General features: G+C 45.5%; 1 protein-coding gene across 1 annotated transcript in view; it reads right to left on the bottom strand.

Annotated features, from left to right (window-relative positions):
- Positions 1 to 15,834, bottom strand: part of RAB6B (RAB6B, member RAS oncogene family) — a 106,826-nt gene extending 90,992 nt beyond the window's left edge. Inside the window, exon 1 of the mRNA XM_084846950.1 lies at positions 15,428 to 15,834. Within this exon, the coding sequence (XP_084703076.1) occupies positions 15,428 to 15,497 (70 nt within the window). The 5' untranslated portion in view covers positions 15,498 to 15,834. The remainder of the gene's footprint in view (positions 1 to 15,427) is intronic.
- Between the last annotated feature and the right edge of the window lie 5,641 nt (positions 15,835 to 21,475).

Here is a 21,475-nt window from a genome sequence, read left to right as displayed (position 1 = left end):
GCAGGCTTGCACTAGTCTGCATTTTAGATACAATGCGCAGTAGATTGCTCTATGACTACACCATTTGCCTGATCCACATTGTAGGATCTCCCCAGTACATCATCATCTTATAATTTATTTCAGAAGAGTGTGCCTGCCATTATTAGGCAAAATGTCAGCACCCACATGCAAGAGGTAGATATCCATGGAGCCAGGGGAATACTGAGGTTTGCAGATGTACAAAAAAAAAATATTTAGGAAATCTTTGAGAAGGCATCTCCCAGAACAGCCCCATAGGAACTCAATGGAATAGAATTTTAAGAGAGAAAAAACTGACAACCAGGAGGCAGTCAGGGTAGGGTAGGGGTGGATGGGATGGAGTGGAGTGGAGTGGCTGGAAAGGGAAGAAAACACACTGAGATACAAAGTGGCCAGAATGAACCTTCTTACTGTCTGGTTAAGTAATTTCCTGGTTCACACTGAGTAGCCATTTTAAAATGTCCCCAAGGACAGGAGTGAAAGCTGCTCATAGAAATCAATCGAAAATCCATGATCTTAATGTAGACGAGACTAGGAATCAGTGTGTCCACCCCGCCCCCGCAAAAAAAATCCTCCAAAAGCTGGCAGAAAAAAACAAAAAACAAAACCCTCCCTATACAACCACCAAAGCAAATGCAATTTATTCTCCATATTGCAGGCTGGAAGGGGTTAATGTCGTGAGAGAGTGGCTTATGATATAGCCCTGCAGTGTAGTTTGCCTTAACTACTACAGGTCAGGCTCTGAGTAGCTTACAACAACCCTGCAGTGTTGTCCAGCAGTATTAAACCATTATTGAATTTGAAGCTGAGAGTACAATAACCCTGTAAAATGCCTAACTGTGGACAATGAATATTTTAACTGTTTATGTTGTAAACCACTTCAAGATGTCTTTGTATATAATCAAATGGTTTATAAATTAATTAAAATGCTATCCATTGCTTTTATCACCAGATTGCAGGTTGGGCTGAGAGAGTAGTATACAACAACCCTGCGGCATAGCTCACTGGAGGGCTGTACTGAGAGGGAGTAGCTTACAGCATTTCTGCAGAGAAGTCCACTGTTAATATTGCAGGTCAGAGGTAAGGCTGCAGCTGGTTTAGATTCCCCAGTTAAAAATCCCCATACCTTTCAGGTAGCAGCAGAGTCAAATTTGCCCCCTCAGACCCCCCTCCCAGGCTAGATCAAGCACTCACTTGCATACAGAAGCCTCCACTGACTTGCACAGGGAATGGTTGCATTTTTAAACGTTCAAAAAGCTAACAAAATGCACATGAAGACAGCCCTGAGTTAGAGCAGGGACACCTGTCTTTAATGCTATTGTTTGTTCTCTCAGTCCACTCAGCCACAGGCTCATGCCCACCTGGTATACACCGCAATGTTTTGTTGTGGATCCCTGGGGTGTGTGCATGTGTATATACATGCACGCACACACACACAGAGCAAATTCAATTCCTTGAATGCTGGCCCCTATATAGCCAATGCATCACTGTCCGCGCACAGGAAGGAAGCATTGGCAGGTCTGAGGGAATCCCAAAGTCTGCAGATACAAAAAAACTGTAGAAAATCTTTTGAGTGGGGAAGGAACTCACAAAACAGCCTAATGAGGAATGAGCTTGCTCAGTGGCCACAGAATGCTGGCTGACTGCTATGGGGCGGGGGTGGGGGGAGATGGACAGAAAAATGGGTGGTGGAAGAATGGAGTGGCTGAAAACTTGAATAGGAACCCTTCATGCTGAAACATTTCGTTCTGGTCCCACTTGACTCAACCTGTCTCTACAGGCAGATGTTCAGAGCACTCCACACTTTCCCTGCCAGAGGAAAAAGCCACAACAGAGCTCACAGTGCGGCAGAGAGCCTGCAAAACAATTTGACCAGTGAATGAATGTCACTGGCCAACAGGTTGTATTCAGGCTGAATGTTGGCTTATTTCTATTTTCTCCTCTTGTCCTCCAGCTATTTACAAATCCTGAGATGCCAGCAACATAAAAACGCCAAACCACCATTCTACTATTTCCCTTTGACTTTTGCAGCAGTATGGGATTCTTGCAAGCAAGTGACTGAAAATATGGAAGCAGGAATAGATTATCCTATCCACCCCAGCAGGCCTCCCTCAGTTCTATCAGAGCCTTCCCCAACCTGGTGCCCTGCAGATGTGTTGGTCTACAACTCCTAGCATTCCCCAGCTAGCGTAGCCAGAAATTCTGGGAGTTGTAGTCCAAAACATCTGGAGGGCACCAGGTTGGGAAAGGCCGCATTACATCACTTTCGCTGTTATTTTTATTTCTCTATTGACTGCAAGCCACCTTAGACTCTCTTTGGAGGAAAGGTGGCATAAAAATGGTTTAAATAAATAAAAACACATAACTCTGTGGCATAGAAATTAAATAATGAAAGCAAACTAAAAATAAATGTATGAAGAATCCATCAAATTCTGCACTAAAATGCCAGCCTGCTTGTTCCTGTCTTCCAGGATATTTCTCAATGTGACCCTTTGGTGGTGTCAGTCGTGAAAACATAATAATAGAAACCTGTTATGGAAGCGCAGAGGACCCCCAATAGAACAGAGTGGATCTAGGTCTGAGTGAAAATGGACTTCTGAAGTTCTCCCGCCTATTTGTGAGTGGTGAAATGGGGGGAAGAGCATTTTGCCAAATATTCTCTGTGGTGGCTGGGGAGCAAAAAAAATAAATTTATCAGAAAATTATTTTCCAAGAAATTTCAGCCCAGTTAATACTGAATGAAACTATATTGCTTGTTGATACTGGTGGATGAGGAAGCACTGGTGGATGAAGGAGGATTTCAGTCCTAACAGAAGAGGACTGGAAAGAATGGGGGGGGGGTTAATATTAAAGTTATAATATTGTTATAATATATAACAGTATTATATCTTTATATTATTGTTATAATAAACAGAACTGTACCCAAAATTCTCCACTCTATTAGTGGGAAGGCAAAATTAAGGATACAATTTCACCACATAGTCTCCAGATTTGAGAGAGGAGGGGGACACACACTGAAATTCTCTAGCAGTTCAAGTAGAGCTCAAAGAAGAACATAGAAAAGATATTAAAAAATCTTTTCTGAGAAATTTTGGCCCAGCTCCAGGTGAACTACCATGGTGTCACATCTTCCTGTGCAATCCTGAGCATTTCTCCGAACCTGGGCATCAAGTGGAGGGAGATGGGTTTTAAAAGTATTTGTGATTTGTTTTTTGTGTGTGGTTTTTTTTCCTTCCCATTTTTATTTTTACAGTATTGACAATAATATATAAAAATATACAACAAATAATAATACCAAATATTAGCAACAATTTAAACAATATAGAGTATAATCAAATTATCAATAAAGTCCTCAATAACACAAAAGGATGTACATTCTCTTGATTCTTGTTACACCAACACATTACAAATAAAGACCATTTTTCTGTAAATCCATTATTTTGCTGTCTTCCCTCTCTAACCCTTACTATGTTAGTTAACTTAACCATATATATTATTTCCCATATTTTAATAATCCAGCCATCAACTGTGGGGGCTTTCAGTTTTTTCCAGTTTGCCGATATCGGCATTCTGGCAGCTGTTAATAAATGCACTATCATCTCTATGTCATCAGATAGAACAACTTCCTTGACATAACCAAAAAGAATAACTACTGGATCCAAAGGTTGTCTGTATCCTGATAGAATCTCAATTTCATCTAATATCTTTAACCAATAATCCTTAATCATTGGGCAAAACCAAAAAACATGGGCCATATCTGCGTTAGGCATTTACATCTCCAGCACCTATTATCACCCTTATGATAAATGTGGTTAAGCCTTGCAGGCGTTAAATACCAGCAGAACATAAATTTGAAAAAAAATTCATTTGGGTTTGTACTAATAGTCTGCTGTGATACGTTATTCCAGATCCACGTCCAGGTGCTTGCTGGAATCAGACAAGTTAGTTCCCATTCCCAGCTTTTCTGGTAGTTATTAATTGTAAGATATAAATCTAGTAGAACTTTATAGAGCTTACTTAATAGTTTTTCCTGATTTTGTTATCATCAAATTTTCAAGGCTGTTTTTTCCCCAAAGAGGTCCGGATTTCCTTAGTAACCTTAAGGCTATACTTCTAAGCTGTAGATACTGAAAAAATAAAGGTTGGGAGTATTGCATTTCATTTCGTATTTGTTCATATGATTTGAATGTTAACTTAACTGTAAGTGTGGTTCTTTCTTTGCCCATGTTTGTACCATAAAGATAGATTGCCTAATTGGGTTTCATCTGTCATCTCGTCGTTATACGTAATAGCTGTTAATGGAGATAAACCCAGACTTCATACTCTTTTAAGTTTCAACCAGTTGTTAAACAGGGTTTTGGTACATGGGTTCATTCTTAATATATTTCTATCAAATTTATTACAGAACCATAGAGTATTCTTCAACTCTGTTGAGACATTATAATGTCCTAATTCAGTTGCTCTATCTGGATTAAACCATGTCTTCAAATGCATAAACACAGCTGCGACATAATAATTTTTTATGGATGGGAAGGCTAATCCACCATTCTTTGTTGGTTTTATTAAAGGTTGTGGGTTTTTTTGCTACCCTTGGTTTTTTCCCATTCCAGACAAAATCTAAGAACATTGTTTGCCAGTCTCCAAGTATCTTTTGTGGGACCTTTAATGGTATATTTGAGAACAAAAATATATTTTTTTAAAGTACCACCATTTTTAAGGCAGATATCCTACCCATCCATGAAATACGAAGCTGGTTCCAGAAAGCCAAGTCATATTTTACTTCAAGCACGACCTTTCGATGATTATATTATGTTATGATATCAAGATTTTCTGTAATCCATATCCCTAAATATTTAACTGGAGTATCTTTCCAAGGAATTTTATATTTTTTGGTAATATTAGTTTTTGTAGAATTAGCCATATTGAATCCAATCCACTCTGATTTTGCAATGTTAATTTTATATCCTGATACTTGACCATATTCCTGCAACAAAAATAGAAGTTTATCATAAGTATTCATGGGATCATGTAAATAAATAACTATCGTCAGCATAGAGACTAATTTTAAACTCTTCTCTGCCAATCTTTACCCCCTTTAGGGAGCAATCCTATCTAGATAGGCGGCGGCCTCCGAACTCGGAGGCAACCATCTATCCAAAGCAAGGCAGGAGACGCATGGAGGGATCATTCCCTCTGCGCCTCCCGTGCCCTGCTTTTTCTGCTAGACAGCTGTCTAGCTGCAGGGAGCAAGGAAGTGGGAGAGGAGGCTGCGTGTACAGCACATAGGACGTGTCATACACGTAGATCCACTCTCCCCGCCCTGCAATGCCCCCAGCCCCATCCCTTTTCAGCCGTTCCACGCTCCTCTTCCGAGCGCGGATGGGGCTTCTCCGCGCTGCCTCTGTGGCAGCGCAGACATGGGGGGAGTTCAGTTTTCCGGGAACTGACCTCGGAGCGTGGGCTCCCAGGTCAGTTCCCAGAAAACAGCATATCCTACGGCCGTCTAGCAACTGTCTAGCAGCCATAGGATTGCTCACTCCATGTATTTTCCACTCTAATCGCTTGAGCAAGAGGCTCTATAGTAACGCAAATACCGAAGGAGATAAGGGGCAACCTTTTCTGGTGCCCCTCCTCAGGTAGAGTTTGTCTGAATCAACACCATTCAAAGAGACACAAGTGTTGGGATTTGTATAGATCATTTTAACCCATTCAGCAAATTGGCTGCCTAAACCAATGTTATCCAAAATCTGTAACAAGAACTTCCATTCTAGGCAGTCAAATGCCTTTTCGGCATCAAAAAAAATTAGACCATATGGTTTAGGTTTATTAACAATATGTATTATATTTACTAATTTTCTTATATGTGTTGCTAATTTACAATTTTTAATAAAGCCTGTTTGATCTTCTGATATGTAATTAGCAATTATTCCATTTAATCTTTTGGCAAGGATGGATGTCCATATTTTGAAGTCTTGGTTCAAAAGAGCAATAGGTCTATAAGACTCAACTTTTGCAATATCTTTATCTTTTTTTGGAATCACTACTATACGAGCTTCCTGCCAGGTTTTTAAAAGAGAATGAGTTGTCATAATCTCATTCAGTATACCTAATAATGGTTGTTCTAGTTCTGTTAAGAATACCTTATAATATTCTGGTGTAAAACCACGCATACCTGGGGCTTTATTGTTTTTTAAATCCATAATTGTGCTACGTAGTTCTGTTAAGGTAATAGGCCTCTGTCATTTATCTATATTATCTAGTGTTACGCTTGGTAGTTTTGATCGTATTCAGATATGATTCAATATTTTCTCTGGAGGGTTGTTCTGACGTATATAAACTTTCATAAAACTTTTAAAACTCATTTGCTATATCTTTAGGTTTAGTATAAACTGTACTTCCTTCCTTCATTTGCATAACCACTGTGCTATGTTGTTTCTTCTTTAACATATTAGACAGTAATTTATCGGCTTTATTGCCTTTTTCGAAAAAACGCTGTTTAAGGTATCTTAACTTTTTCTCCACTTGGTCACAAATCAGAAATCTAACTGTTTCCTAACACTTTCCAATTTCCTGTATATAATATTTAAGCATGTCTGTTTTTGTTCTTGCTCTAATTTCTTAATTTTATTTTTTAAGTTCAGTATGTTTTTTTTTCCTTTTCCTTCCTTAGGAAGCTTGTTTTTTGTATTATCAATCCTCTCATATATCCTCATTTACAAGATTTCCAAACAAGTTACAATTTCTTTGGTTTGCTTCAGCAATTACAAGCTGAACCCTGAATAAACCACCATATTCATAATTTGTTTACAAAGGCAATGAATCCTAAGGTGTTAGGGCGGGAGTGCACAGCTACAATCAGCTGGTGTGGGCAAATGGCCCCCATCAGACCCTGCATGGGCTGGGTGATATCAGTGGGTGTGACCACAACCACCACCAACATCACCCTGCCCCACCCATTCTGACTTTCTCCATGCTGAGAGGGGCATGCAGTTCTGTGCCCCTCTCAGCATGGAGAAAGGGACTCAGTCCCAGTCCTATGCAAAGCCGCTTAGCCTGCATGGGAAGAATGGCTGCTCCCCCCAGCGCTGTCCAAGTCCCCTGTTGCCAGCATCTCCATTGTTATCTCTGATCTGAGTTCAGAGATAACAGCAGGGATTTCTCTAGGGGGTGAAACTTGGAGGCCCAGCCCAGGAGGAACCCAAGGAAGCTCTGCAAGCCAGATGAGCCCACGGGCCAGAGGTTCCACATCCCTGTGTCAGGATGGCCCCCTTACTATCTTGAGCTACTTTTAAATCACAAGATGCTGTAGTAAACTGTGGATAATGTCTCACAACTTATCCCAGGGGATTTACAATGGTATTGATTACTTTATCATCATGAGGCAAATTATGAGTAAGCAGAGAGCCCATGATAATCAAGGAACTGTTTTCTTCACTTTGGATTTATCATTTGTTTGTATAAAGAGGGCAAGGTTATATCATGTTAATAGAACTGCACCCCCGATAATCCCTTATGGCAGGTGTAGGCAACCTGTAGGCCTCCAGATGTTGTTTAACTACAACTCTCATCATCCATGACCAATGGCCACGTTGACTGGGGTTGATGGGAACTGGAGTCCAACAACACCTGGGGACTCACCGGTTCCCCAGCCCTGCCTTATGGCATACTTAGACTGGGAAAGCAGAGGCAAAGGAAATGGTATGAGTGCCACAGGGTGGTTTTGACAGTGCCAAGGATTAAATTCACAGTCCTCAACCCCACATTCAGCAACTTTCCTGAAGGTGAGTTTCACTAAAACCATCGTGACTTGCATATGAGATGCATTTAGGTATTATCCGTCATATCGCAGCTCCAGTTATAGCTGCCCAAGACAAATCTGCTGAACTTGCAGTGCAAGCTCTCCGTTCCCAAAGTTATCCAATGCCAGCCCCTTGACGTATACAATACACCACAAGCAAGCACGTTACAAAGAAGGAGTTGCTGTGTACTTTTATTCTACAGGCAGTAGGAAGAGCAGATCTTACCCCAGCTTTCACCATGCATCTGCCAGAGGTTAGCAGCTGTTTTAATGCTGACTCATTCATCAATCCTGTTCCATGCCTTCATGCTTCCTGCGTTTTATTATTTTAATTTAAAACACCTTTGTACGTTTCTGCAATTAAAAGTTCATTTGTTGCAGTTATTTGTTGCAGTTATTTGTTTACATTAAAAACTGATCCAGGGAGTGAGCCAGCATGGGGATTCATGATGGCACAGGCATTAGCTAGTTAGCACTATGTAAAACCAGCTTCTCCTGCAAAACTCAAAAGAATTGGTTTCCCCTGAACCCAATCCTAAAGAAAAGCTGTTATTTCAAACAGATGGGGCCGAGAGAGTTTGTATGCAGCCCATGCTACATGAGGCCAACATCACAGAGAAAACCCCCTCAACGTTTTAATATAAATGAAACCACAGAGAAGCCCTTCAGAATCAGCACTGTATTACAAATTCTAAGCTGCAGGACAGAATAATTGGGAGTGCAACATTTCATAGTAGTGATAGAAACTCAGGGGAACCTAGAATTTGGGAATTAAAATGAAACTGTATCTTGCCATCAAAATGATGCACAGCAAACAATACCACAAATCAGCTTGATTTGAGTTACTTGTTCTGTTTATAAAGACAGAAACTTATCTCTGCACCCACTTCTGTAGAAGGTAGTAGCGAGGAGCATTTTGGTCAGTGAAAATCAGTTTTCTATCCCCAGTTAGTGTTCAAGGGAGTCACTATTTTCAAAATGCCTTATGAGGTATAGTAGCCCTGATATCCTCTACGTTCCAAAACCTGGTTGCACAATACGTGAACCGCCCAGAGAGCTTCGGCTACTGAGCAGTACAGAAATGTAATAAATAAATAAGTCCTATCGCCAGCCATTTCTGACTTCAAGAAGGCTGGAACCCTGTTCCCTTCCAAACTATCCCATGTCTTCCTTCCAGAAAGCCACAAGCTTGCTTTGGCTGCTAATTCAACTTCCTGCTTCATTGTCCTTGCTCTTGAGACTTGCTAACCATCCTATTCTGGCACAGACACAGTCCTAAAAACAAAGTAAAGCATAACATTGTACCTGTTCCAGTTAAGGAATGGTTCAGATCCTCTCCTAGTATGTCACAAGTGAAAACCATCACAGCCCTGGTGAACAACTCTCAGTTCTGCACACAAAGAGACCTAAATCTTATCTCTTCCCATATCAGAGCCCCACTTCCACAGTTGGGACATGCAGTTGACAGCTTTAGCTATAGGGTGACTCATAAATGGAATGAATCAATGAATCAATGAATCAATAACAGACATGGCTAGCCCACCATTTTGATATTAATTCCTTTCTGAATGGCACATAGAACAAAGCAGATACCCAAACAGAAATGGCTATATATATAAATAAATGGGTATATAAATATATAAATGGGTATATAAATAAAAATATGGCGGGAGGAAACAGGAGAAAAAGAAAACACACACACTTTGATCAACCCCCACTTAAGGAATATTCAGATCAATAAGAGTTCAGTTCAATGCAAGGATTATTGATACAGGGACACACAGTCAAGTCAGATAAGCAAGTTGCTTTGGTCAGCTTTATCGAAAGAGCTACTTCTCAAGAGAAGTTTCTTGTTTCTTCCTAAATAGTGCGATAACCACCTTGCTGTTAGCCACTGTGTCTGAATTAAACAAGAATCCCTTAAGTGAATACTATGACCACTGCCCTCTTCCCCCAACAGAGGAAGAAAGAGAAAGGGTGGCTCAACACATTTTGCCTTTAACTCTGTCCACCACTGGTTGTGACCCCCAATTGAGTTTTCCTGTGGGTCAATGGCTCTGCGAAGGGGGGAAAAAGATTCCCCTTGCCTGCGTTAAAGGGACAGTCAGGGACCTTCCAGCCTGTACAGTTCTTGCCCTCTCACTCAGGAGTACCTTCTATGAAAAACAAAAACAAACATTCACAGCAAACAACAGGTAAAGTAGGAGATCTATTCAGGTGTCTCAATGTCATGCTTTTTCTTTGGGATTCCATAAACATAGAGCAGACAAGACACTCAAAGCACAATACAACAGCCAGAGGAGGCAATGAATATGGGAAGATAAAGACAAAGCCAACTGCTTTCACTTTTTTGCCCTGCGGACAGGTATGATGATGTGGGACCGGGAGAGGGAGGCAGAGAAATAATCAGGGATGGAAAAAATTGATCAGCTGAAAGTTTTTTTTGGATCAATAACATAAAACCAGCACAACTGCCTGAAATACAGCTGCCTATTTGAGGCAGCCAAGGTCATTTGGCATCTCTCCTCTCCAGCAGTTTTTATGCAACACATTCAAAATGTAATTAAAAATACATCCCTCCGTGTTCAGGTCCAGCCCAAGACATTTTGCTGCCCGAGGCAGAGCAGCAACTGATGCCTCATTCTATTCCCCCCCTCCCCCCAGTCAAAGCACATAGCATCCAAGGCCAGTCAAGTTATTTTGGCACCTGAGGCAGCAGAAAAGGTCTGCCTGGCAGTAAAAACACAACAATGATACATTAAACCATTTGCTGCCCTTTCAAGACAGCCAAAATAAGATGTCTGAGGCAGCCACCTCACTGTGCTTAATGGCAGGGCCGGAGAAGTGCTCACCAACCCTGACATTAGCAAGAAATCCTGAGGCATGATTAGTGGACACACGAACCAGGTACAAAGGGAGGGATCACCCTCTTTCCCCATCCCCATTACCAGTGGGTATGGTAGGGGACAAAGAGTCCACTCTTGCTCTACTCATGGGGTGAAAAGTGGATGAATGAGTAGAAAAGATGCTGGACCTGGAAAGGATTAACCAAGGAAGGATAGCCCTTTGACATTCTCCACATCAGAAGAAAAGGGGGACCTGAGCCAAGGATGGATTGGGTGGCAGGGGTGGGGTCCCTTGTGAGGGCAGGAGCGGAATTCTGGCTGGAGAAGACACCTTCTCCCTTGCTGGGTGTTTCAGCAACGGAAGAGTGGAATAAGGAAATGGTATATGTTATCCACCTGACACCTAAAATAGGGGTAGATACCACTTGGTATCATTTCCCCCCAGCCAGGACCCAATATTTCTTTTGGAAGGAAGGGGACATTTTGGGTGCTTCCAGATGTAGGCTTTTACTGTGCAACTGCACTGCCTCGTCCACAGAATTTTAAGGGTCTGTGTGGTCCAGATGGCATCGTCTTCCACTTGTAACCTTTCTGTGTTTTCCCATGCTTCTTCCATTTTTTTTCCCTCACCAGAAAAAAATCTATTAAGGAAGAAAAGATGGAATAGCTGCACAATACCCTCTGATTAGTGCTAAGAGCAGGGCCGGCCCTACCATTAGGCAGAATGAGGTGGCTGCCCGAGGCAGCAGATGCTGGGGTAGCGGTGGTAGCTCCTTGGCTGTTCCCCTCTGTTGGAAGACTGAGCTATGTATGCCATATGGCCCAGCCTAGGCCGCCTAAACTAGACTACTGACTCAGGTGCATTGGAGATGCTATCCATTCCTCAGTGTTGAAGCAAGATTCAACTGCCAGTCCAGTTGGCTTCTATCCAGTTGGCCATCTTGTCCTTTGCCTCAACATGCAAAATGTATCTGGTTGGTCCTAACTATGAGCACTCCATCTGGAAGCACTCCTAATCTTCTTTATAGATAAAAATCCAATTTTGTGGGGAATGGGAAGGTTCCTTGGGTGATGAGTAAAGGAACAAGAGAGATTATAATTCTTCTTGGCCATTTTTATGGCCAACATACACACAGATATTCCACGCTCAGATTAGTTTGTTTTTCCAGCCAACCATGACTCAATCAATCAAGGTCTGGTCTTTTCCCCCTTCTGGCATCTCTCCACTGCAGGTTGTTTTAAAACATTGTTACTTGCCCTGGCCTTGAAGAATAAATGTTGGCCTATAACAGCCTTCCTCCACATAGTACCCGACAGATGTGTTGGATCACAATGTCCAGCAACCCCAGCCAGTTGACTAGGGATGCTGGGCACTGTAGTCCAACACATTTGGAGGGCACCAAGTGGGGGAAAGTTGTCCTATAAAATAGATGCCATTTTTAAACATTTTTTCAACCTTCCATTCTTCAGCATGTTGCCTCCCACAGCAATATCTAGGGATGGACAAAAGTCCCTTACCTCATCCCACAGCTGGCTTCGCGGTGGGGGGGAGGCACTCCGTCCCTCCCCCCAAAATTCTGGCCGGGGGGGAGGCGCCCCGTCCCTCCGGCAGAAATTCTGGCTGGGGGGGAGGCGCCCCGTCCATCCGACTGAAATTCTGGCCGGGGGGAGGCGCCCTGTCCCTCCAGCCGCGAATCCTCCTGGCCGGCCAGGACGCAAATGGCGGCGGCCGTAGCCGCCACCGTTTGCGTCCCTGCAGTCAGCCGTGATAGGCTACGTAAATCCTTACGTAGCCTATCATGGCTGACTTGGGGGGGGGGGGAAGCGCGTATGCAAATGGCGGCGCCCATGGGCGCCGCCATTTGCGTTCCTTATTTGGGCACGTGTAGTCTACCTAAACATTTACGCAGACTACGGCGAAAATAAGGGCAACGCTATTTGCGTTGCCCTTATTTTCGCCGTAGTCTACGTAAATGTTTATGTAGACTACACGTGCCCAAATAAGGAACGCAAATGGCAGCGCCCATGGGCGCCACCATTTGCGTACACGCTTTCCCCCCCCCCAAGTCAGCCGTGATAGGCTACGTAAGGATTTACGTAGGCGGCTACCTCTGACTGACTCTGCCTCTGTGCTTTAAATGGCAACAGACGTTTGGGCAGGTAGAGCTTATCCTGCCAGAGAGATAACGCGGTGAAGAAAATTTCACCTGGCTAATTCCTTCATGTTGGCTGCTTTAAAAGGCCTAAGGAGCAGAAGGAGCAGAAAAAGGATGCGACTGCCCGATGAGCAACAGACTTGAAGCAAAGTCTTCCTGTGATTATCTGGCTCTCTTAAGGAGCAATCCTACGGCCCCAGGCAGCACCTGGCAAGCCATAGGATAGTTCGGATTCCCAGCTCTGAGGTCAGAGACAGCACTCTACCCTCATGGGGGAGAATCTGAGATCTGACCCCCTTCGCCCTTCCCCTCACAGAATGAACCACACTGGCTGCCCTCTGAGGTCAGAAAAGGAACTTCGGAAAGGGGGAAAGGGGGTATTTCAGTGGGCGGGGAGGGAAGGGGACTGGAGAGGCCAGAGTACAAGCTATCCTGAGGCCTCTCCAGCCTCCTTCCTCCCCACCCCTCTGAGATGCCTTTGCTAGACAGGAAAGAAAACCCATCCTGAAAAAAAATGCAGGGTGGGAGGGCAGAGAGGCAAAGATCGCCTCCGCTGCTCCTCCCACCCTGCATAGGATGACTATAAGCCTCCGAGCTCGGAGGCTTATGACTATTGAGGGTGCAGCCCATAGGACTGAGCCTTTAAGAACTACTTGAAGTAATGTGTTGTCATTTATCTTTTCTTTTTTTAAAGACGGTGTGTGTGTGTGTGTGTGTATAGAGTAGAACTGGTGTTGGCCTAATCATTTTCTTTCTTTCATGAATTTCACAACTGGAGATGTTAACATTGGCATCCATTTAATAAACTAGCAGAAGTTGGGATGCAGAACATCAGGCCCGGGGCCCAAATCCAGCTCTCCATGGTTCCCCAGAAGGCCTTGTCCCCTTTCCCCCAACCACCAATCACTGGGTGGTCTCCCAGCTTTTGTGCAGTTTTTCCTCTGTTCTAAAAGGTTGAAATGCCTCCCCTAAGGTTTGGTTACTGGCAGCGAGAGATTTAAACTAAGATATGCTGGCATTTTTGGTTTGGGGCGTCTCCCACTTTGCCTTCAGCCCCCGAGAGGTTCGCCAAAACTGAATTTGGCCCTTAAGCTGAAAGAGGTTCTACACACCTGGCATAAGCATACAATGACCCTTCTTTCTCTCAAAGAATGCCAGAGGTTGTACTCTGACTTGAAAGACCCTCAGGTCCAAAGGCTTAGGAATTAAGGCCGTGTCTGCATTGCAAATATAAACCAGTTTCAGATGTACTTGACTGCCGTGGCTCCCAACTTAATCATTTGAGTAGGGAGGCAGAGTCGTGACAGCTACACTGGTTCCATACAAGTTTCAATATTGTAGATGTACTCTAAGGACAATGCAACAACTACTATGAAAGCCAGCCTTTAGAGGTATGAATTACTATGCCTTGGAAACAGCTCTTGATGGGGAGACTCATCACAGCCATGTTATGGAGAAAAAGTGTGTCCTAGGAATGGCTGGCTTGGGGCATTGCACCCAGAAGATGGGCATTATTGTGCTATATTTTAGAGGAAGCTCGATTCCAAGGGGATGAGCTGAGGGGTGGTTGGCCCGTGTCACCCCTTCCCCCACTGCACTCCTGATCATAAATGTTCATCCTAGGGAAAGCCCCCTCCCCTTTTTATGGTAGTAGTTTTCAATCAGCCTTCCCCAATCTTCGAGATGTGTTGGGCTTCAACTTCCACCTTCCCCAGCCAGCTCTCTGAGACTTGGCCAACAATAGGGTGTGTCTTCTCTCCTGTGCCTCGCTTCATTCCTTATCTGCGCAAACCCTTCCGGAAAGGCAGCTGACGGCTAAGGGGACCAGGAAAATCGTGGACTTACCTACCATATCGCCTGTTTGCACACTGCAGGGGTGGCAGCAGCGATGGGGAGAAAAAGAGACCGGCCTGGGAGCCGAAAGGACCTGGGCTGGCTACCTGCACCCTCCGACCTCCCCCATCTCTTTCCAAAACGTTCCTGCTGTCATCAACGCCTTAAACCCCTATCAACCGGGGGGGGGGGGGGGAGATTTCTTTTCTAAAAAAGCAGCCACACTACAGGATACGCAGCGGGTCGTTCTGGCCTCACACCCAGGCTTGGATCCTTGCCGGTTTCTCCCTGCAATCTAACCTGCAACTGCTTGGCGAGAACGCTGTCCTGTCCCTCCCCCACCCCACCCCGACAATCCCGGCATTCATTCACTACCAGCCTCCTCGGGCGCCCCTCCCCACTCAAGCGCAACGCGATCCCCCACCGGGCAGCAACGGCACCACCGATCCAGAGGGCAAAGCGGGGAGCGCAGAGGAGAGGAATCGCTGCCCACCCGACGAGAGAGGAGCCGCAACCGAAGCGGCGAGGAGCGGCGTCGACGCCGCCTCCCGGAAAGGAGAGGGGGCGCCCGGGCCAGTGCAGAGCGCGGCTCGGCAGCGCCGGGCGTCGCTGGGCGCCGGCAGCCCGCCTCTCGCTCGGGCGGCGAGAGACGGCCAAGGCTTTGCAGGCACCTGCCGCAGCAAGCCGAGCGGGGCCGGCGCTCGCACGCCCTGCGCAGCTGCTACTTGCCAAGACGCGGGAGGAGGAGGAATGGGGAGCCGCGCCCGGCTACTCACCGCTTTGCTCCCCCAGGAAGACCAGTTTGAATTTCCTGAGCGGGTTCCCGAAGTCTCCTCCCGTAGACATGGTGCGCCGGGCTCCGCGGAGGGCTGGACCGGAGGGAAACGACGGTTGACCCAGGGAGGCGGGGCAGTAATTGCAGGCTGGTCCGTTTGCTCAGGGCGACCGGCAGCAGCAGCCGCGCCTCCTGCCTGCCTGCCCGCCCGCCCGGCTGGAGTCCTGGCTGCCGCTTGCGGGCTGCGATCTCTGCGCTCTGCAGGGGGAGCCGCCCGAGCGGGGCGCAGCCTGCAGTCGCCGGGCAAGGGCGCGCGTCCACCCACAAACGCTGCTGGAGCGAGTGCCGCCTGCTGCTGGATCTCGCCCTTCTCTCTCCCGCCTGCCTCGCCTCGCTCGCCTCGCCTCCCCGCCCGGCCCGCGGCGCCTGCGCTCTGGCCCCTTCGCGGCTATCCTGATGTCATGCTGGAGCAGCCAGCAAGCCAATGCGGTGCGGCAGGAGAGGGGGTGTGTGGATGTACCACCCCGAGCTGGGGGGAGAAGGGCGGGTCGAGGCGGTCCTGTGGACGGGGGGGGGATCCGGGGAGGAGTGGATCTCTCTCTCCCGCAGGGGACCTCGCGGCTTTGCCGCCGCCGCCGCCGCCGCACACCCAGCAGGTGTGTGTTTTGTGTTTTGCTTTCCCCAACTGGCACCGGCTGGGGCTGAGCAGGTGGGGAGGCAGCCACAAGTGTGCCTCCCGAGTGGGCAAAAGGCAGACAAATTGGCTGGCTGGTGATGAGATCATCATCCCCTTGCGTACCCTACATTAATTAATCCGGAATTGCTGCCTCCCTCCGGCTAGTTTTATTCGCCCCAAATCCCGAACGGGGATTCGAAGTCTTTTAGCACTCATGAGGAGAGGGGAGGCACCATCGTTGCACCTTTCTTTAACCGTCCTGGGTGTGTGGGCAGGGCAGGGCGCTCAAGGCGCCTTAGGGCGCAATCCTGTTAATGTTTGTTGTTGTCGTTCAGTCGTGTCCGACTCTTCGTGACCCCATGGACCATAGCACGCCAGGCCTTCCTGTCCTCCACTCTCTCCCGGAGCGTGCTCAAGTTCATATTCATTGCATCGGTGATGCTATCTAGCCATCTCATCCTCCGCCGCCCCCTTCTCCTTTTGCCTTCAGTCTTTCCCAGCATCAGGGTCTTTTCCAGAGAGTTTTCTTTTCGCATTAGGTGGCCAAACTATTTGAGCTTCAGCTTCAGTATCTGTCCTTCCAATGAGCACTCAGGGTTGATTTCCTTTAGGATGGACTGATTCGACCTCCTTGCAGTCCAGGGGACTCGTAAGAGTCTTCTCCAGCACCACAGTTCGAAAGCATCCATTCTTCGGCGCTCAGCCTTCCTTATAGTCCAGCTCTCACAGCCATACATTACTGCTGGGAAAACCATAGCTTTGATTAGATGGACCTTTGTCGGCAAGGTGATGTCTCTGCTTCTTACTATGCTGTCTAGGTTTGCCATAGCTTTCCTCCCAAGGAGCAAGCGTCTTTTAATTTCATGGCTACAGTCACCATCTGCGGTGATCTTGGAGCCCAAGAAAGTAAAATCTGTCACTGCTTCCATTTCTTCCCCTTCTATATGCCAGGAAGTGATGGGGTCAGATGCCATGATCTTCGTTTTTTTAATGTTGAGTTTCAAACCAGCTTTTGCACTCTCCTCTTTCACCCTCAACAAGAGGCTCTTTAGATCCTCTTCGCTTTCTGGCATTAGGGTGGTATCGTCTGCATATCGGAGGTTGTTGATAATTCTCCCGGCAATCTTAATCCCGACCTGTGATTCACCCAACCCGGCGTTTCTCATGATGTACTCTGCATATAAGTTAAATAAGCAGGGCGACAATATGCAGCCTTGTCGTACTTCTTTCCCAATTTTGAACCAATCGGTTGTTCCATGTCCGGTTCTTACTGTTGCTTCTTGACCCTTTTACAGGTTTCTCAGGAGACAGGTAAGGTGGTCTGGTACCCCCATCACTTTCAGAATTTGCCACAGTTTGTGGTGATCCACACAATCAAAGGCTTTAGTGTAGTGTAGTGAAGCAGAAATAGACGTTTTTCTGGAATTCTCTTGCTTTCTCCATGATCCAGCGAAAGTTGGCGATTCGATCTCTAGTTCCTCTGCCTCTTCGAAACCCACCTTGTACTTCCGGTAGTTCTCAGTTCGCATACTGCTGAAGCCTAGCTTGTAGGATTTTGAGCATCACCTTGCTGGCATGTGAAATGAGCGCAATTGTACGGTAGTTTGAACACTCTTTGGCATTGCCCTTCTTTGGAACTGGAATGTAAACTGACCTTTTCCAGTCTTGTGGCCACTGCTGAGTGTTCCAAATGTGTTGGCATATTGAGTGCAGCACTTTAACAGCATCATCTTTTAGCATTTTAAATAGCTCAGCTGGAAGACTGTCATCTCCGCTAGCTTTGTTGTTACTAATGCTTCCTAAGGCCCACTTGACTTCACTCTCGAGGATGTCCGGCTCAAGTTCAGTGACCACACTATCATGGCTATCAGGGACATTCAGATCTTTCCTGTATAGTTCTTCTGTGTATTCTTGCCACCTCTTCTTAATCTCATCTGCTTCTGTTAGGTCCCTGCCTTCTTTGTCCTTTATCATGCCCGTCTTTGCACAAAACGTTCCCTTGATATCTCCGATTTTCTCAAAGAGATCTCTAGTCTTTCCCATTCTGTTGTTTTCTTCGATTTCTTTGCATTGTTCATTTAAGAAGGCCTTCTTGTCTCTCCTTGCTATTCTCTGGAACTCTGCATTCAGTTGGATATATCTTCCCCTTTCTCCTTTGCTTTTCACTTCCCTTCTTTGCTCAGCTACTTGTAAAGCCTCATCAGACAGCCACTTTGCTTTCTTTCACTTCTTTTTCTTTGGGATGGAGTGCATGTTTAGACGGACAAAAGTCTGGGGAATGCTGGGAGTTGTAGGACTTTTTTCCATCTGAACATGCATAGGATTGTGCCCCTAAGCAGCGACATAATCAAGAACACACAACATGTATTCATAATCCTTTCATCGCCCTGTTGTACTCAGTGGTGGTTATTGCGTGGCAAAAGAGTGCACACACACACACACACCACCTTTAAGGGGTGACTAGGCCGGGTGGCCAGATGCAAAAGAGGAAAAGGGCTCCTGCAACTTTATCACTGTAGTATACAAGAGGGGGTTTCAGCAGGCGGAGCTTACATTACAAGCTACACCTGCTGAAATTCCATCTTACACACTACTATTAAAAGAGGCATCTGGCCATCTTATTTGGGACCAATGTGTAATTACAAACCTATCCCTACCTACCTGGAAGTAAGCTCCATCGAACATAATGAGACTTAATTTTGAAGAGACATCATAGGATTGCACTGTCACTTAGTGTGCATCCACCCATGAGCATGGGAGTGGTTGTAAGCAACAAGGTTCAAAACATCAGAGAAACGAGTTTCTATTTTTAGGAGGGGGGGGTGCTTAGTCCTATTGATAGACAGTAGCCTTTTCTTCTTTTTCAAATCTTAAAACAATGTGCAGATAAAGCTAGGAGGGCTGAGGATAACGGGAGTTGTAGTCTAACATCTGGACTGCACCTGGTTCAGGAAGACTGTCATATCTTCTTTCAGAAACATCAAACACTTCCCCCAACCATATATTGAGCTGGAAGAAGCATTCTGTGTAAGTCAAAAATTCTCATATTGCATGTTGAACATTGGTTGGTTCTAATAGAAGGCATTTTATTGATCCTGTGAATTATGTCGTAACGTACCACATCATGAGCAATGCTGCTCTTCCATAGACAGAAGTGTCTGTTATCCCTTAACCCAGCTACCTAGAGAATCCTGCCTTGCCAATTATTGATCTTTCAGGGAGGCCCTTCTTTCAGTACTGCCGCCATTGATGGGGATGTGAGAGAGGGCCTTCTTGGTGGCTACTCCCAGGCTGTGGAACTCCCTTTCAAGGAAGGCTAGGTTGGCTCCCTCTCTGTTATCCTTCAGCCAGCAGGCAAAGATGTTTTTAGTCAGGCAGGCCTTTGGCATGTAAGCTGGTCTGTTGGCTTGGGTGCCCTTTTTATTATTTTATTGTGTTTTTTAATTGTTTTTTAATATATTTGTTTTATGATAGCTTTAAGGTTTTATTTTTTAAAAAATGAGTGTCATTTTTTTGGTGAAAAGATGAAGTATGAATCAGATAAATAAATAAATAAATGAATGAATGAATGAATGTAAGCCCAAATCTGCGAGAGGAGGTATATCTATATTTTCAAACAGCTTGCCCCAGGTTAAAAGCACAGAGCTGATTCGACCCAGTTTTGCACCATCTGAAAGCATTTGCCATTTAACAAACATGCAGCTTTTGTATAGACAGCCACTGTTACCATGTGACTCCCAAGACATAAAAGACAAGCAATGGGGTATATTTTATCCTTACAAAGAACTCTTTGCAATTCAAAACTTGCATACACCTTTTCCAATAGAATAAAGATATCATTGCTTATATTCTGTATCCATCAGTACAACTTACCACATTCAGCAACCACTAAGAAAGTGAGGTATGTTAACAAGGGGTAAATGTTTCTGGATAATGCACAATTAATCCAATCAGTTTTATGTTTACTGTCAGGAAAGCTAAATGGGACCAATTTCTGATACTGAAAGGTACCTAATGGCCCTGTCTTCCTTGGAAATGCACAAAGGGTCTTGTGTGTATATATTTTCTTTCTTTTTGTAGTCTCTAGGAAGAAATGTGTTTCTTAACAGAAAAAACACACCACCCAATTTAGAAGAAAACAATATTTTAAGGTAATCTTATCCGCAGCCGCATAAGACTCTTTCCAACATTTTGTCGAATGCTTTGATCAGTGCAAGTGAAAATGACTTGAGTGATAAACTACCCACCATGTCTCCTGGGAGACATGCTTAGCAGCTTAAGTCTCTACCATTAGGGTCCATCCCTCCCCCCAGCCTGGTCTCCCATCGACATTCAGACCACAATCTCCTTTCATTAGTCTGGCTAGGGGCATCTTTTGAAGTATACCAGGAGGATCTTCATTCTCTTGGGTTTGGCACCCTTTATGAACTGCCCAGAGAGCTTTGGCTACTGGGCAGTATAGAAATGAAATAAATAAATAAATGCTTCATTTATATATTAGCAAGATGCCCACCAAATGGTGAGAATGTGCATGGAAATGTGGCCATCATTGATACCCGTCATGGTGGGTATGGGGGAAGTGCTACTCACAGCTTTCCTTTCGTGCTCCCCTGATAAAGAGAAAGCCTCGCGTGATAAAGAGCTTGACTTTTCAGTACTGAATTGAAAGTCTGCACTGGGCATGAGGACTCTTTGTTGGCACACAAAGCAGTGTGTGTCTCCTCTCATAGCTCCATGGGACAAACCCCATCTGATTGGTGCTGGTAATTAGACTGGCATCCATGTAAAATATAGTACCACGAATAATGTAGCGCTCCCCATCTCATTCTTTTATCCTGCTTCGCCTTGGTCCCTGTTCCTAGGACTAGCGCAAGACATTTTGCTGCCTGAGATAAAGGACAAGATGGTGCCCCCCCCATGCAGAAGCCAACCAGATTGACAGTTGAATCTTGCTTCAACACTGCCAACAGGATGGCATCCCCAACTGTACCTCAGGGTAGCAGGGTCGCTTAGGGGGCACAGGGCAGGCTGTGTGGCACACACAGCTCTGTCCTCTAGCAACTTGCCTTTGCTCCCTGCCCCTCCCCAGTATCTGCTGCCTAAGGCGACTGCCTCACTCTGCTTAATGGAAGGACCAGCCGTGCACTATTCCTTCCATCTGTCTCATCTGCCCCCTTCTCTCATGATCTTTGTTGGCATGGGGGCTAAGAGAGAGACTGATGGAGGAAGGATGGGCCCAAGAGAAAGACATGTAGAGCAAAGCCAGTTGGGAACCAGGGAGTCCCAGTCCCAGTGAAGAAGTCTTAATGAGCACATACGGGATTTCCTTGGATACTGTGGGTACTATTCTAGTGCTGGTGCTGTGATAGCCAC

This window comes from Heloderma suspectum, chromosome 3 (genome assembly GCF_057233095.1).
Source record: "Heloderma suspectum isolate Gila_16-S chromosome 3, 16-S_ref, whole genome shotgun sequence".
Classification (NCBI taxonomy): Eukaryota; Metazoa; Chordata; class Lepidosauria; order Squamata; family Helodermatidae; genus Heloderma; species Heloderma suspectum.
The sequence above is the reverse complement of the archived record's forward strand: the minus strand, read 5'-3'. Positions and strand labels throughout refer to the sequence as shown.